Genomic DNA, 16,728 nt, shown 5'->3' with positions numbered 1-16,728 from the left:
TATTGGTGTAGGGTGGGTTTCTTGCTAAGGACTGAAGTTTTGCCATGTTTGCCCTGACATCTGCAGGGTGGGGTGATAAAACCTCAGGATGTCTGGGGACAAGGGATGGAGCCACAGCCTTTCAGCTGGGAGAGCCTGGCCCTTGCAATCTTCATTTTGGGAGAGGGCCTTTGTTAGGGGAGATCCATGTAAAATCAAATATGTTGCCCAAAGCTAAGAAATCACGGCAATTTTTTTAATAATTTTTTTTTAAGCTGTTAAACTCTGCCCTGCTTCAGTTCATCAACCAAAGCCTGAACCAAACAGCCCGGAGTGGAGGTACTTCAGGTCCTGATTTGACCTCTGCTACTGGCTGTTAACCCTCGCTCGCCCATCCCAAGCTACACGCCAAGATAAGATTAGCCCAGATAAGATTAGCCCGTCTGGATTTCAGAGCCTGTTTCCCTCCCTTGGGGCAGCATCCCTCTGAGCCCAGGTTTCCCAGTCACCCCGTTTTCAGTCCCTCCAGACCCCATTTGTGCCCCACTAGCCTCATCAAGCAAAACAGGCCACAGAAAAAAAGCAGAAAGCATTTTTTACAGCAGGGTGGCGGAGAGTTTTTCTGCCCAGTGAAGGCGATTGCTTAGACTTTTATTGCAGGGTAAAGAGGCATGGAGGAAAATAACACCAAACCAAAAAGCTGTTGGGAGGATGATGCCAGGCAGAGCAGCACAAAAAGCAACGTCTTTGAGGGTTTTAATGTTTCTTCTGCTTCCAAAGCAGGAATTAGCTGTTGCAAAATATCAGGCATTGCTGGGTGATGTTGGCCCCCTGGCCACACGCCGACACTTTTTGCAGCAGATAGCTCTTTCTTTTATCACACAGCTGTGCCGGGGCAAAGCTCAGGCTTTGTCTGAGCATTTGAATTCGGGAGGATGATGAAGAGCAGACAAAGCAGGATGCCAGGGCTGGTGTGCAAGCAGCAGGTTGTTGGCTGGTTTCCCCATTAGTCAGGGCTGGTGACGAGTCAATCTCCTTTTCCATTTTCTTATGAATGAATCAGTTTTGGCTCAGCCCGATGGTCAGACTGGTTAAGCGAGAAGCAGCTGGTATTAGTCTCATTAGCAATGGAGACAGAAGCAAGCCTCTCCCTGGCTCTGCAAATGCCACGTGATCCCCAGCCCGCAGCCACTGTCTCAGTGCCCAGCAGGACTGGCAGCAGTGTGGGAGACCCCAAACCCCAGCTGATGGGGGTCTGGCTTCTTCATCACCCCATTCCCTTACACCTCTGTGCCCCTCCCGGTTCCTCGACACACTGAAGCTTCATGGCCAGGTCGAACCCAGTCGTGCATGCCAACAGGGATCTGCATCCCGTGCCTTCTGCTGTTCTAGTGCATCTCTCCTTGGCCAGTGCCACAGCACAGATCTTTTTCTGGGGGGGAAATATCGGCTTCAGGGTGCCTGTGATTGCTGCTGAGCTGCAGCTGGGGAGCACAGCTCGGCTGCATTTACCGTTCCAGTTCCAAGGCAGCCACAGCTCAGAGTTGGTCCTTGGCCAACAGAAAGGGCTTGACATCTTGCTGTGACTTTGGCTGTAGCAGTTGGGATTTGGGAACCCTTCCTGCCCAGGGCAGGGACCTGGGGAAGGGATGTGCAGGCAGCAGTGAGCTGCAGGCTGCCTCTGCTCGGCCCCATGGTGCAGATTTACCCCGGTGTCACTGCTCTTCCCGTCATTGCTGGCCCATGGCACAGACACTTGGCCCCGTGGTGGCACTCGACACCTCTCCCCCGCGGGGGGAGAGGCAGCCACAGTGCCGCTGCCATGTGCGTGTACCAGCTCGTTGCAGCCAAGCCACGCTTTGGAAGGGAGAGCCCCATGTTGGGGTCATTGCAGAGATTGAGCAATCTGATGGTGCTTCGGCAAAGGGACCATCCCCAGTGCTGTCACAGAGCAGCTGATGGCTGGTGTCCTCCAGCAGACTTCCACGGTCTGGTGCTGGGGCAAGTGGTGGGGTTAGATCCACCCTGTGCTCGGGGCTTTGCATCCCAGGGCTGTCTGTGGTCCCTCACATCCCTCCTTACCCCCAAATCCTGGGCAGCTTCAGCTCTATGCCACTGGAACTGCTTGGCCCCTGCTTTTCCCTTTGCCCCTGGGCAAGGATGGGTTTCATGGGAGAAACTGGAGCTCAGACGCTTGAAAACAGCCTGGGGACTGCAGCGTGTTACCTACAGAAATCCCACACCTGGCACCTGTGGAAACAGTAATTTTGATTCCTGCCCCTATCCCAAAATGCAGTATTTCCATGGAGAGGAAGAGGAGGCTCCCTGGCCACAGGGGCAGGATGTATGGCTTTTAGATCTGAATTGCAGGAGAACCCAAACTTACCCTGTAACCGATAGAAACCATCATTAACCTGCCCTGTTATTTATTCTGATTGCAAAGCCCTTGATGCAGCAAAAAGGAAGGCATTTGTCCGGGGAAGCATATTAATGTTTTACTGGGCTTCAAAACACTTTGCTGCCGAGGCACTTTGTATGGTACGGGCTGTCCCCAGTTCCCCTCGGCCTCGTTAAACATTGCGCGGCTGTGAGGAAGGCTCGGCGTGGCTCTGCCCGCAGCCCTCGTGTGGGCTAAAGCCCTCAGGGGTTGCTTTTTTAATATATATGTATATGTGTGTGTATACACAGATGCACACAGGCGTGTATATATATGCACATGTAGGTATATATGTGTGTGTATGTGTATTATGGATCCCCATTCAAGGTGTATTGGCAGGAGCTGGAGGGCTGGGGGCTGGGATGCTGATGGGAGATGCGGGGCTGGGTACCATCCTGCGCAGGAAACCCCGATGCCTCCTCCGTGGCTTTTCTCCTCCCGCCTGGAGCATCAAAGGGCAGGGCTGGCCCTTCCCGCACCGCGGGGCAGCTGCCGAAGCCACCCAGTGTCTGAAAAACTTTCAAATGAGAGCAGGTCAGCCAAAAGTAACAGCCCATTGGCAAAGGGGTATAACCTGTTTCTTGTTTGGGGGGGTGGGGATTAAATAAAATAGAATAGCACTGTTCTTTAGTTTCCTTTAGCTATCAGATTTGCTTAATTACAGCATAGTCTATTTTCCTGAGATATCCAGTTGTTCTGAAATGTGTGCTTTAAGGTAAGGAAGCTCCAAGAGATTGAAATCACATGGATATTTTACCCCTCTTGTGGCCTCTGAATGTTTGGTTTAATGACGATACGCAAGTCTTCTGTCCTTTTGGGACTTTTTTTCCCCCACCGGTAGGCTTCAGGAGCAGTATCCCAAGGTGTCAGTATCCCAGGGGAAACTCTCTGGCACTGGAGGAAGAAGTAATTGCCTGATGGCCACCAGGAGAAGAGCCCAGCTCTTCCATCACGGAGCCCTCTGGCCACCTAGACGTGGCTGGGGCAGCCCGAGATGCCGTGGCTGCGTGCCCGCTCGAGAGCTCTGCTCAACCTGCTTCCAAACAGCTTTTCTTTGTTTATTTTGATTTTTGAAGATATGTGCTCAACAGAGGAGACTCCCCAGTGGATCCCCCACTGTGGTCAGTCATCACCTTGTGCTGTCCCTTGCACTGATGGGGGGGTTGGGGCTGGGGCTGAGCTTCGGGGTGGTGTAGTGGGAGAGCCCAGGTGAAGAGGCCATAGCAGGGAGGTGTTATCCTTTGTGAACAGAGCTCGAGGCAAAACAACTTCATTGTTGACTGGCACAGCCTGGAGAGGGGCCTCCCTTCGGAAAGCACCCGCAGCAGCCGCTGCTGCCGCCTAGATTTTCCCTTTTATACTTCTAGCCCCGTGCAGAGTCTGGTATTGGGCGGACTTGTGTCTTCAGGGAAACTGGGGCCTTGTTGGGTGTAAGCAAATAGGTAACATAACTGAAATATTTTGGTAATATTTGGGTGGGCGGCTCTGCTCGGGTGCTGGAGGGGAGGCATCGCTACCTCCCCAGCGCTCTGCCTTTTGGGGTGCTTGCCCCAGGGGGGCTCAGGCTGAGGTTGCCACAGCATTTTTATCCCCTGGAGCCTGGGGGGTGCTGGGGGATGGTTAGAGGCTGCGGGGTGGCTGGAGGGAGGATGCTGCCGTGCAGCACCATGGCGGGGCAGAGCCAGCGGTGCCAGCGGTGCACGTGGCTGCCACTGGGAGAAACATGGGGGATGCTTTCTTCCAACCTCACTCATCCTCGGGGTGCCCCAGCCTTGGCCAATGGGTGCTTGGGAGATTTGACTCTTCCCACACCATCCCCATCCCCCCAGAGGAAGGCTGCTGGCAGGTCCCCGCCCTGCTCCCCACAGCACATGCGCCCAGCCAGGGCACAGCTCTGCTCCCCAGTGCTTTCCAAAGCATCAAACAGCCTTCAGGGTTCACAAGACAGTGGGTGGCTGTGGGCGGTGGTGAGGACACCCCAACATGGGGCTGGGGTGATGCAGCCACTGGGGGTGGCAGGAGCCGTCCCTCCCCGCGGGGCTCCCCTGAGCTGGGTGTTTTGGGGAGCTGCCTATACAGGCTTGGGGTGCAAAGTGACAAGAGCCAGGCACTGTATTGCACTGGAGAGGAGGGGAAGGGACAATTAATTATTAATCGGTCCCCAAGGGGGATGTGGGAAGGTGTCTGCACTGAGCACCACACACTGGGAAAGGGTTGGGCCGCCTGGGAGATGTGGCGGGGAGGAGGGGGCATGATGTGCAGTGCTGAAGCCTGGGCTGGGGTCATTCCTGCTAGAGGTGGGAAGGTGCATCACTGCCTTCAGCTCCCTGAAAAGTTGCAAAAAAAGGTCATAAAGCTATTCCCTCTGTCCAGCGAGGGACAGGTTGCAAAGTGATGCTTTGGAATTTTGCAGCAAGGAAGGTGTTGGCTGGGAGAAGTCCCTGGAGTGCAAGAAGATCAGCTGTGGTCTAGGGGAGGGTCGGAGATGCCCATCACCAGAGAGTTTGGAGAAAAGGCTGGGCAGAAGTCTGCCAAGGCTGGGAGGAGACCATAGATGCTCTGCAATGGCACCTATTTGTCTGACACATGGTGGCTTAAGTGCCTGGGCCAGGTGAGACACTGTGGCCAGGGTTCCCGGGTTTGGTCTCAGGCATGCTGTGGCTCTCCCCTTAATGGTCAGGGCTGGCAAAGGGCTGGAAGTGTTTTTCGCTGGAGTATCCCTTAATTAACTGGAAGGGAAGGCTGTCAAGCACCCAACTCGGGGTGGGGTGGAGAAATCTCCATGAGCCTGTGACCAGCCCAACATTTTGCCCCCTTTTATTTTTCCCAGCCTCTTTGTTTTCTCTTGAAAAAAGGGTGTTTTTCTCTCTCCTTCCATTTAACTGCTATTTATTTGCTGGTAAGTGGAAGGAATTCAGCTGGGATCAGCCTGGCTCCTGCCAGCAACTGGAGTTGAAAAGTTTCTGGGGGGGAGATGTAAGAGCAGAGCAGGGGGGTTGTTTTCCACCCACCGCCAGTCCCCGCTCTGTGGGTCCCTGTGTCACAGCCAGCCAGGTTGGGTGGGTTTAATTCTTCTCTTTTTACTGGGATGTTGACAAGTGCCTGTGGGATTTGCGGAGGGAGGAGCATGGACCCGGGCCGGAGGGTTTCTCCTCGCCATTAATGGGAAACAGAAGATGGCTCAGGAGAAATTTGGCAAAGAGGGAAGCTTTTCTGTCTCTTACAGCTTGGAAAAAAGCATCCTTTCTCACCCCAGCCTCCCCGCAGAAGGCGGAGGGTTCCCAAACACAGCCCAGGCAGGGTTTGCTGGCGGGGGGAGAGGAGACAGACAGTGCCCGGTGATTTCACAAGGGATGGAGCAGTCTTGGGCCACCAGCCACGTTTGGGGAGCGGTACCCAACCTGCCTTCTGTCAGGGGCTGAGGGCTGTCCCACCTTCTCTCTGAGGCATCAAGGGGTTGGGATGCCTCAGGTGCTTTCACCTGGGCACATTGGGAGTTTCTGGGGTCCTGCAGCCATGTCTTGGGTATGTCACCAGGTAGATGGAGATGCGATGCCAGCAGGGTTTGCACTGGGTGTAGGCACCCGTAGGGATGCACACAGATGCCGTGCCTGGCCGGGAGATGAACCACTGACCTTGGCATAAAGGGCCCTGTTGGCATTGTACCCTCAGCCCAGCCTGCGAGCTGCGGCGCTGCTTTGCTGTCTGCTGTGCCACGCGCTGGCCAGGAGCCATGAGCTCTGCATCCCGGCAGGGTACCACAGAGCCAGCCGAGCTGCCCTGAGCCGGGGAAATGCCATAACAGCCATGTGCATGGGATGGCTGGCAGGGTGCTGGAGCCCAGGTAAGCGTGGGGCAGGGGGTCAGGTGCCCCCAGAGTTGCCCTCCTGCCCTTTTGGGGTTTCAGGGGTCCCCCCAAAAGTGGCAGCACTTATCTGGGTCCCAGGCTGGGAAGTGGTGGCTGGTGCTGGCTGGCCATGTGCCCCAGTGCAGCTGGCCCAGCCCTGGCGCCAGTAGCAGGCTTGGAAGGGCTGGCAGGCTGCCCCTCACTTTGGTCATGCCCTCACAGGTGCCCACCCACTTGCATCCTCCCTGCCCTGTTTGCAAACATGTTTTTGCCTTGGGTGGTCGAACATGTCTTGTGGAGCGGTCTCTTGGGGCTGGTGGTCTCCAAAGGAAGATAAAGCAGTGGGGTGAATTCCTGAACCTCCACAACCCCTGTCTCCCAGATGCACTGTCCTCCCAGTTGTCTATGGGCTGCAGGAACTGGTTACCAGTATGAGTCTACCAGTTACCAGAAGTGGCTGTGGTGTGGATTTGGAGGAGATGACACATTTTTGGGCTGAGGGCAGGGGAAGGGTGGCCCCACTGCCCTGTTGAGGAGAGGAGGATGGCCATGGCAAGGTGTGAGTGCTGAGCTGTTCCCAAGCTTGTACAAGTGACTGGAGGAGGTTAATTATAGCCAAAGCCCAGTGAAGTTTGGTCAGGTCATGGTTTTTTTCAAAGGCTTAAAATTTCAGACGTGCAGCAGCCAGTGGCTGGGATCATGGCTGACCCACACTGTCCCACTGGAGTTAATCATTGCTGTTGGCTCCAGGACCCACCTGGCTTCGGCAATGGGAACTGTTTCCTCAAGAACACAGGGTGAGGAGCCAGCACATGGAACCCCCAACCTTCCAGGGCGCACTGGGCTGGGGAGAGCCAGGCCCCCTGACCCTCACCATAACCCTGAGCCTCACCCAAATCCTAACACTGACCTAGACCCAACCCCTAATCCTGATCCTGACCCTGACCCTCACCCAGACCTTGACCTTTTGCTCTCCCTTTCACTTTGTAAGGTAGATACTGTGTTTGTTGCCCTCTTGGAAGCAATGTGGTCACCCAGAGAGGGGCAACCTGGAGCAGCCGCTTGGGAGCCCTCGCTCTCACCACTCACTCCGATGAGGGGCACTGTGCTGCTATTGGGGCTGGACTGGGGAAAGACCTGGTCAGCTTTGGTCACCCAGTCCCAGCTGGGACATCCCTGGGAGATGCTGGTCCAGCCCTGAGCTGCTATGCTAGGAGATGTGGCCATTGCACGCCAGGAGTGTGTAAATCCCAAATTGCTCCAAAATAAGCCCAGGAAAATAAGGCCAGACACTTGGGGTCTGGCCCCCATCTGCTTGCCTCGCCGAGGGTAGGGTCTCCAAAATGGGACTGGGGACTGCTGGTGGTTTCCCCAGTGTGTTTCCCCCACCCTCCCGCTGCTGAGCTGCCAGATAAACATGGGCACTCCTGTCCTTCGGGTGTCACGCTGCATTGCAGGGGTGACATCCGAGGGCCATCACAGGTAGGGAGAAAAAATACATTAAAAAAAAGGAAACATGGAAAAAATCAGGAGGAAGGCCTGGGTTTGGCATCGCACGTTCGAGTGAGTGCTGGGAGCTGTGGGGCAGCTGGACCCCAGGCTGGTGCCTGCAGTGCTGCGCTCGCTGCTGGTCTTCCTGATGCTGGAAGGTGGCTTTTTATATATATATATATATATATGTATAAAAATACTTTCTTCTCCCTGTGGGTGTGTTTTGAAAAGGGGCTTGGGAACAATGAGGATTAACAAGCAGATAGAGAATTAAATGCAGGGTTTGAGTCTTCAAATGTGTGCACATTTCTGAGCGCATGTTTGTGCCAAGATAAACTCCGTCAGGAATAAACATCATTTTACATGAAAGGCTAATTACAGATTGGCGCTCCGCAGGTGGGAGGAGGGAATTTTCACCAATTAAAATGGAACTTTTCTGTTTTTCATAAAATTGGTGGATTAAAACACAGCCAGGGGCTGGTGAGGTTGACAGTGTGATGGAAGGGGGGGATGCTTGGCCCCGGGATGTGCTTTTTTTCCCCCCAGTACTAAAGAGACTCTGCCAGTTCATTTGGGCAGGAGCTGCTTGAGGGCACTGGTTTTAGCCAATAACAGTTGAAACCCAAGAGCTTCCCTCAGGGCGTGCAGCACTGGGCTTCTCACCCAGGGAGCTGGGACATGGGCAGGCTTGGTCTGATCCAGCATCACTTGGAGTCAGCCAGCCTCAGGAGGGATTGGGGTGACAAGGTCCCCAGCCTCCTCAAGGATGTAGATCATGGAAAGACACTTGGATGGGACATGGTGGATGGGCGCCCATGTTGGGATGAAGTTGTTGCAACTGTAGCTCCTATTTGTTGAGTAACTTTAGTGTGTGGTAGGTGAATCATCTCGCAAAAATTGTATGCCAGAAGGCGACGCAGAGAAGAAAAACCTTCCCAGCCTGCTGAGGGGAGCTCTGGGAAGAAAACTCCAGGCTGGGCACATGGTGGGTTTCAGCTGCAGAGCACATGCTGCCTTGTTGCTTTTGGATGGGTTTCACAAGAATTTGCATTTCTGGACCTGCTCTGGAGCCTCAGAGGCCGAGCGGGAACTGGGCTGTGGATGGGGAGGACGTGCTGCGGCTCAGACACGAGCTTGAACGCCATTTTGCTCTAACCAGGGTCGGATTTTATGGTTTTGGAATGAAACGATGCAAAATGTGTCTGAGGCTGAGTTTCTCCGAGATGTTCCGCGCATGAACCTCAGGCAAACACTCTTGTGCCTGCTGCTTGCCAAGTAAAACCACAGATTTGTCTCCATCTCTACTTAATGTGGCCGCAGGGCAGCTAATATTGGGACTTTTCTCTCACATAAGCTGGTATCTGTCACTTAGTGGTTACAGGAGGTGGCCTGGGCATCATGTCTTAAAAGTCCCCTGCGTCCTTGAGAGTGAGGGAAGGCAGAGAAGTCCGATCAGGAGAGATGTGGTGTTTTTTTAAAAAGCGAAATACATTCCCAGCCTGCTGTGCTCCTGAACCAGTTAAAAACTGATTTTTTAAAAGTCCTCTAAGGCACAGACTGGATGGATGCTTGCTGGGTCTGGTCACTGAGAAGCTGTTGCGTTATCCATGGTCATGGGACCATGCCGTGACGACAGTAGCTGCCACTTCTCCTACGACATTCACATTTTTCCTTAGTCCATCCTAATACTGCCAAGAACGGGGCACTGAAAGGGTCTTAAGTCAGACCTGGCCTTGAATAATTCCATTTATTCCAATTTTCAGGCTGTTGTGGAATTGTTTTCAAAAAAAGGGAGGGGGGAGACGTCAGTCAAACCTGATAAAGGAGGACTTTGTTCTGAAGCTTTAGGGTATGGTACCAAGCAGGACTTGCTATACAATTAATGAGTTTATCTGGCTTTTAGCTGCACGTGATGCACGGTGGCTGCCACCGCACCGCTCCACCACCACCTCTCATCCAGAGGAGCCTGGCTTCTCCCCAGCTTCACTTTGCTGCTCCTCAGCTTCGCTTTGCTGCTCTTTAGCTTTATTTCCTTTCCTGCCGTGCATCGTGGTGGCCTCCTCAGATGTGACTTTGTGTCTGCCTTTATTGAAGCCTTGACCAACCCTCCCCGGCATGGGCTCGGTCTGCAGGGGGTGTTGAGCACATGGGGCCAAGCCGTTGGGGGTGTTTCAGGCTTTACTTTGAGCGAGCAAGAGGATGACGCAAATAGCTTTGTAAGAGCTGAAGATAAAACAGCTGCTTCATTTTCGCTGCAGATGTGCCGTGGGCGGCACACATTAGCTCCGCGGGGCGGGGGCTGCAGCCATCCGCTTCCCCACAGTGTCTGCGTGGGCAGGGCCACCAGGTTCCTTGGGCTCCCAGGCCACCCGAAAAGGGAGTCGGGGGGTGCTGGGAAGGGCTTGGAAGACGTGTGACAAGGTTTGCCATGCTAGTGGGGCTTCCCTGATGCCCAAAAACACGAGTCCAGAAATCACTTATTTCTTGGAGGAGTGGTGCAGCTGGGGAGCGGGAGGTGGATCACCTTTGGCTGCCCCATCTTTCTGAGCGGTGCTGAGTGCCTGGGGCAGGTGACCCTCTGCAGCATGTCCCCGTCCCCTCCAGCGGCCACCCAGTCCCAGCCGCGCGGTGCGAGCAGGAGAAGCCGCGGGAAGCGAGGGAAGACACTTCCTCCAGCGGCGGATCTGAGGTCACCTCCTGGCCCTTGATCCCTCCAGTCCAGGGTATTTGGGTCAGCGGGGAAGCACAGCTGAGAGCGACGTCCCTTCCTTCTTTCTCCCTGGAGATTAATTTTTAAAGGAACAAATAGGCTTGGCCACAAGTGCGACGCAGTACGGGTTTTTTAATGATGTTTTTTGGAACAATGAGCTAAATACCATGGGGGTTTGGATCTGCGTCTCGGAGCAGTGATGTTTTCCCGTGTTGTTGTTTCTCACCTTCCTGCGCCCACCTTGCTCTGCTCTCAGAAATCTTTTTCTGCTCAGGAAGATATCGTCAAGGAAGGAGCTTTTCATCCTTTTGGGATGGCCTTGCTCAAAAGAAAGCTGACCTGGTGTCTGGTGCATGGGACCCACCTGGACCAACCCCGGGGTCCCTGCCCACCTCTTGCTGCCATGAACATGTGGCCATGGTGCTCACAGCCCTCCGTGGCCCCTCGGCATCGCCAGCCCCGTTGAGGTCCTGACCCACATGTGCCAGTCCTCCTCTGCCACGGGGTCCCCAGCAGCATTGTCACTCACTGGTAGGAGGACGACCTGGTGGCCAAGGCACACGCAGTCCCAGAGCTGCTCCACTGTGGGCACAGCTTGATGATGCTTGGCTGGTGAGCAAATGGGTCACCTCCTCAGTTTTTACTCTGTCTTGAGCCCAGAATGAGTGGTGCTGGGGAGGAAGGCTTGGCTTGGCCATGTTACCCACATCTCCTGCACCACTGTTACCCTTGGAGGTCTTCAGCCATGGCATTCCCCTGTCCGTGTTGAGGCCAGATTGCTTTGGCTCTGCCACAGGCCAACAGTTCGGCGATCTTGGTTAAGTCAAGGTGGGAAGGAGCTATCTGCAGAGCTTTACCCTGGGTGATCATGCTGTGGGAGGGCTGCTGGTGGGATGCTCTCCTCGGTCAACCTCTGTGCTCCAGCCATGGAGCTCTTCCCATACCCCAGAGCATCTCCAGGACCACCAGGAAGGTCCCATCAGCTCTGGAGGAAGCCAGGGCTGCAGGTGGCCTGGGCTCAGGGGGCAGCTGGGGCTGCTGCTGTCCCCCAGCCCCCTATGGTGCTGCCGGAGAAAGTGGAGAGGAGTAGGGGGTGTGCACCTGGGGGGTCATGGCTCTCCAGCTGCTGCTTTATTGCCCTCAGGAGGGGCTGTGGGTGGGAGCAGGGTTGCATGGATGTGGCTGGCTTTGGTGTAACTCGTAGTGCCGAGCAGGGTCAGCGGAGAGGTGGCTATCGGGGAGGGACAGCACGTGTTGAGCCGCCTCTAATATAGCCAGCCCCCAGCTCAGAAGTCATCTTCACTCCCCCTTGCAAAAGGAGAGTACTTTAAATGCCCTTTTTTTTTTTTTTTTTTTTTACTGTAAAAGTGTTTTCTGAAGCGTGTGGTGTTTCTGCATAGGCATCCCTTGCGGGGGGATGTCTTTTGGCTGTCGCCAGCCTGGCCGCCCCATGGCACCCAGTCAGGCAGCTCCAAACCCGCCCCCTTCAGTGGGCGCTCCCAGGGGGTGGTTGGACTCACGGCACCTTGAGACTCGATCAAGTCTTAACCCGACTCCTGTCCAAGTTCTGCGCAGCTCTTGAGCTCCTTCCAACCCCATCCTCAGCTGGATTCGCTCCATCGTTTCTTTTAGGATCTGCTTGATCGCACTCACCGCTGATAAGGCTTCGTGCCTCTTGTGGGGGCTTGTCTTTGTGTGCTTCAGTATCTCACCCAGGTTATCAGCCACATGGGGTTGCGAGGTGTGGCTGGGCTAGGAATTAACCATCTCATCCAAACCCCGTGGAAATCAGAAGCAAAGATTCCCCGTTTTTTTCTTTCTTTCTTTCTTTTTTTTTTTTTTCCTGTGGGCTTTAAATCAAGTCACAACTTCTCCAGCATCGGAGGAGCTGCCGAAGGGAAGCCCTGACTCAAGCTGGTTCAGCCCTGACTGGTTTCCACGGGGGGAATGGCTGCCTCTGCCCTTCATGTCAAGGAAAGTCCAGGAGAAGCTTCAATACTGCATTACACAGATTGCCAAAACCAAACCCTTCATCCCCTGGGGCGGTTCCAGGCACTCTGGCTCCGTGTCCAGAGTGGTGGGTTTGGGGCTACACTTCACCTGAGCCCCATTTTTTCCCCAACTCGTGGTTTTCTGCCACGGCTGCTCCCCAGCCTTGCCCTGACTCAGGTGGACGGCGATAGCTGCTGTCACGCTGGGACAACACGGCGGGGACAAAGCGAGTCACCAGCTGGCGGGGGGCTGTGTCCCTGTGGATCACAGCGGGGCCGGAGCCGGGGCTGGGGCGGCTTGCTCCTGCCCCCAGATTTTGCCGAGGTTTCCTTCCAGCGCTGGAGCTCGCCCAGCCCTCCCGGCTTCCCAGGGCTTCGCTGGGAAGCGCTGGGAAGACAAAACCCCGCTCTGGAAGTGAGGCTATTGTTCTTACTAATTTTAACTTGATGTTCTTCCCCAAGCCTATTTTTATTCATTGCTTGTGGTAAGCCCTTTCTCTAAGGTAGAGCAATTTGCCACGGGACTCTTTTTTTTTTTTTTTTTTTTTTGTGTGTGTGTGTGTGTGTTTACCGATTTTAATTGAGTGATATCTCCTTTTTACAAACCCAAAGCTGGAGGAGCTTTTAAGCGCCCATTGCTGAGCCTTTCGCCCTGGGTTTGCTTTGATCTCTGCAGGTGAGTGTGCATTTGTGGGGCCAGAGATTGATACTGCTTATTTGCATGTAAATCTCCGGGTTATTAAGATCCGAATCTGGCCCTTTAAATTTAATACTTTGCTTTATGCTTTTATTTCCGCGTTTCTTAAAGTAATTTCCAAAAATAACAAACTTCAAACATGACGGGACCATCTAACGTTTTACTGCCTTGGCTGGAGTAGAAGGAACATTTCTGGAAGTATATTATCCAATTTAACGAGCCTTTCCCATCTTGGCTTTGCTCCCACCCTTCACCCCCTCTTGGAGTTGTTTTGGACGGCTCTTTGGAGTTGTGCCACCTAATCCCATTAGAAGGACTTTCATTACACTGTGCCTTGTGTTTATAACCAAGAAAATCAGCCGGAGAGGGGGGTCCTCTCCCTCTCCCTCTCCCTTGTGCATTTCGCCTGGTGTTGAGACAAGAGCCTGGCGAGTCCCACGACGTTCCCGCGCAGCCCTTGCTTTTCTTTTTCTTGCTCCACTCTGCATTTATTAAGAAAGACTTTGGAGTAAATTGGGTCCTTGCAAACTTATAATTAATTTGGAAGGGTCAGTTCTTCCCAAGCTAGTGAGGGCTTCTTTGTGTGGTCCATTTTGAAAGCCAGAGGTTGGAGAGGCTGTTATATAGCCAGGATTTGCTTTTAATAGGGACCTGGCTATTTTCTGAAGATCTCATGGCTCTTGAAGTTTGGGTTGTTTTTGTGCGGGGCTGTGCTAAAAGGGTTTGCAGAGCGCTTGGTTTGGGTGCAAAAAAAATCCCAACAACCCTAAGAAAGGAATAAAAAAACCAAGCACATGTCCTGGGGTCTGTGTGGGTCAGATCATGCTTGCTAGCCTAGAGCCAGTGCCTGGAGCTGGGAGATGCTCCACGAGATCCCTCGGCTTGGGTGCTGGGTAGGGCTGGGGGCCCCTTGTCTGTCCATCCATCCTGCCCTGCCTCGTGCCCCTCCGAGGGACCTCTTGCTTCTCCTCAGAGCTGTTAGACTGAGATTTTTTTCCTTACCACATTGCTTTTCTTGAAAGCCTGCCTTTCCTCCCAAAACCAGGCACAGAAACCATTAAAGAGAGAAGGTGGAGGGCAGGGAGAAGATGACAGGGTGAAATAATCTGTGAATAATAAAATTTTCTGAAAAAAGACTGACGGACAGACAGACTGTGGTTTTCTCCAGAGGTGGGTTGGGAGGAAACATGAGATCACGGTCCTTCTTGTGCATCTCCTGGCAGGGCCTGGGGGATAATCTAACCTGGCCCAACCCGCGTGTCTCCCATCGGCTCAGCTGCAAGGGGAAATCCCGCTGAATGTGGGACAAGTGGGAGGTGAGGCAGCCCTGGCTCTGGGCGGGGGGCAGCAGTGACGGGTGAGTGGGGTACCTGGAAACGCAGAGCTCTATGTGACATTAGGAAACTCTTCATAGCCAAAGCCAGGGAGCAGAGGGCTCTGGGGAGCTCAGGAGGCTTTTGGCTGTGGAGATGTCCCCTGTGGATGAGGCATCAGTGGAGGCATCATTACATGCAGAGCAAGGGCCGTTGGAAAAAAGTGTTGAAAGCTGGGCGGCTTCCCTAGCACACGTGTGAACCCAGCGGAGGGGAATGAAGGGAAAACCTGGCTGTGCCGCTGTCACACGGGCCAACAGCGAGACGCTGCAGATCGCACTCCATCCGTGACGCCGGCAGGCAGCATGGGTGGTAACTGTGTTACTTATGAGCTGTGCTGTTAATTAAGGGTGTGATGGGGCTGCCTCTCTGCCGAGACTGCCTTCAAAGCTGGGGCTGGTCCCTGACTGTTCCCTTCCTGGCCCCCGTTTGATGTCCCACCCTGACCGTCGCCTTTCTTCTCTCTCTCCCTAGCATGGGTCGGCTCCTTGGCCATGGGCATGATTTTTTTCTGCTCTCCCATCGTCAGCATCTTCACCGACCGGATCGGCTGCAGGACCACGGCAGCCTCGGGAGCTGCCATCGCCTTCATTGGACTTCTCTCCAGCTCCTTCACCAAGTAAGTCTGCAGAGAGGCCATCCAGCCCTTCAGCGAGCTCCTCTTCCTCACTTTCCCTGCAACCCCCCTCCCTACACATTGCTGCTGCCTTTTGGGGCACAGCAGGTGGTTTCCATCCCGAGGAGAGATCTCCTGGCATCCCTACAGCCCACGTGCAGCCCGTGTGTGCTCAGCCTGTTTCACTCCAAGTTGAACCAAGTTGTTCTTTTGTCCTTACATAACAAGAGAGCGAATTTTACCTGAGTGAGGGACTTTATTTTATGAGATTTCAGCCCTCAGGTCCTTCATTTGATCTTTAAAACAGGCAGCAAGAAGTTGGCACGCTCCTTGCAGGCAGCTCCAAAGAGATGCTTGTGGACAAAACAGTTCTTTGCAACTAATTTCATATTTGGTACTGAAAGTAAATTAATGTTAAAATAATATTTGGTGGGTTACACCTAGCAAGAGGGAGTTTCCATGCAGGGCAGCTGGGGAGAGGGATGCGGATGGGGTTTGGAGCAGTTTGTGCTCTTCCCGTGCCGGCTCGGGTGTTTGCAGCATGTGGGGCAATTGCTACTCCTCGTTTTCCACAGCTGATCCTGTGCCAATGAATTTCTGCTGGGAGAAGCTTGCGATGTGCATTTGGATGACAGGTGTACCTGATTTGATATGAGAGTCTTTCCAACCCAAAAAATCTTTGTGGGAACAGAAAGAGGTCACCTCTGTGGTCCTTTATGCGGCTCTTGTTAGGTGGAGTGTCGAAGGCAATATGGAGACACACTCCAAAGCATCATTTACCCCAGTTTTTCTGAATAGCTTTGGGTTGGATTTCAGTTCAAATCAATATTGTTTTAATTAAAATGCTTCAAGAAGTGGGATTTTTAAAGCCAAGTACACAGTTTCCCGGAGGGCGACTTGCTTGCGCTGTGCTTCTCCCGGCCCACCCTGCCTGCGCAGGGCAATGGGATGCCAGCTGCCTTTGACCTCCATCAGCGAGAGCCTCATGCTTGCCCCAGCCCTGATTCCCTGTGGATGTGTGCTGTGTGATGGGTCCCCGAGTCCCCAGCTGCAGGACCCCCCCTGTTACGCTGGGAGGGGGTCACAGCTTCTGAACCACCTGGCAAAGCCCCAGGGACTAGGGCAGATTGCGGTCAGGGCACTTGGGATGCTAAAGCCGTCTTGGTCTGCGGCACAGGCAGTGGCGTGGAAGGAACCACCCTCTGCTCCTTCCTCCACAGATGCCACCCCTTTGTATTTCAAAAGATAATAGTTATCGGAGAAAGTACAGTTGGTCCTGAGGAAAAGTATGCCCAGGCTCCTGGCAGTGAGCTCGCAGGCGCTTCCCATGTAATCTTGCTTTCCTTCTAATCAGCAAGGCTTGGACTTCCCCCCACCCCCCCTTTTCTAAAGTGTTTGTGCAAAAGAAAAGAACTCTGGGGACCACATCGCTGCCAGTGGCTTGTTATGTTGGGCTCAAAAAAAAATTAAAAAAAAAAATATCAAACAGCACAGGCAGAGAAGAATATTTTATCCAGGAGAGCTTCAGAGCTGAAATCCCCATTCGCTGCCTTCTCGCTCTCAGTTCACATTCCTTTGGCTGCCTTT

General features: G+C 53.7%; 1 protein-coding gene across 2 annotated transcripts in view; it reads left to right on the top strand.

Annotated features, from left to right (window-relative positions):
• SLC16A2 (solute carrier family 16 member 2) overlaps nucleotides 1–16,728 on the top strand; it is a 43,109-nt gene that overhangs the window by 11,933 nt on the left and 14,448 nt on the right. For both annotated transcript variants that reach the window (XM_056360177.1, XM_056360176.1), the window contains exon 2: nucleotides 15,000–15,144. In XM_056360177.1, the coding sequence (XP_056216152.1) occupies nucleotides 15,000–15,144 (145 nt within the window). The remainder of the gene's footprint in view (nucleotides 1–14,999; nucleotides 15,145–16,728) is intronic.

This window comes from Falco biarmicus, chromosome 14 (assembly GCF_023638135.1).
Source record: "Falco biarmicus isolate bFalBia1 chromosome 14, bFalBia1.pri, whole genome shotgun sequence".
NCBI lineage: Eukaryota > Metazoa > Chordata > Aves > Falconiformes > Falconidae > Falco > Falco biarmicus.
The sequence above is the reverse complement of the archived record's forward strand: the minus strand, read 5'-3'. Positions and strand labels throughout refer to the sequence as shown.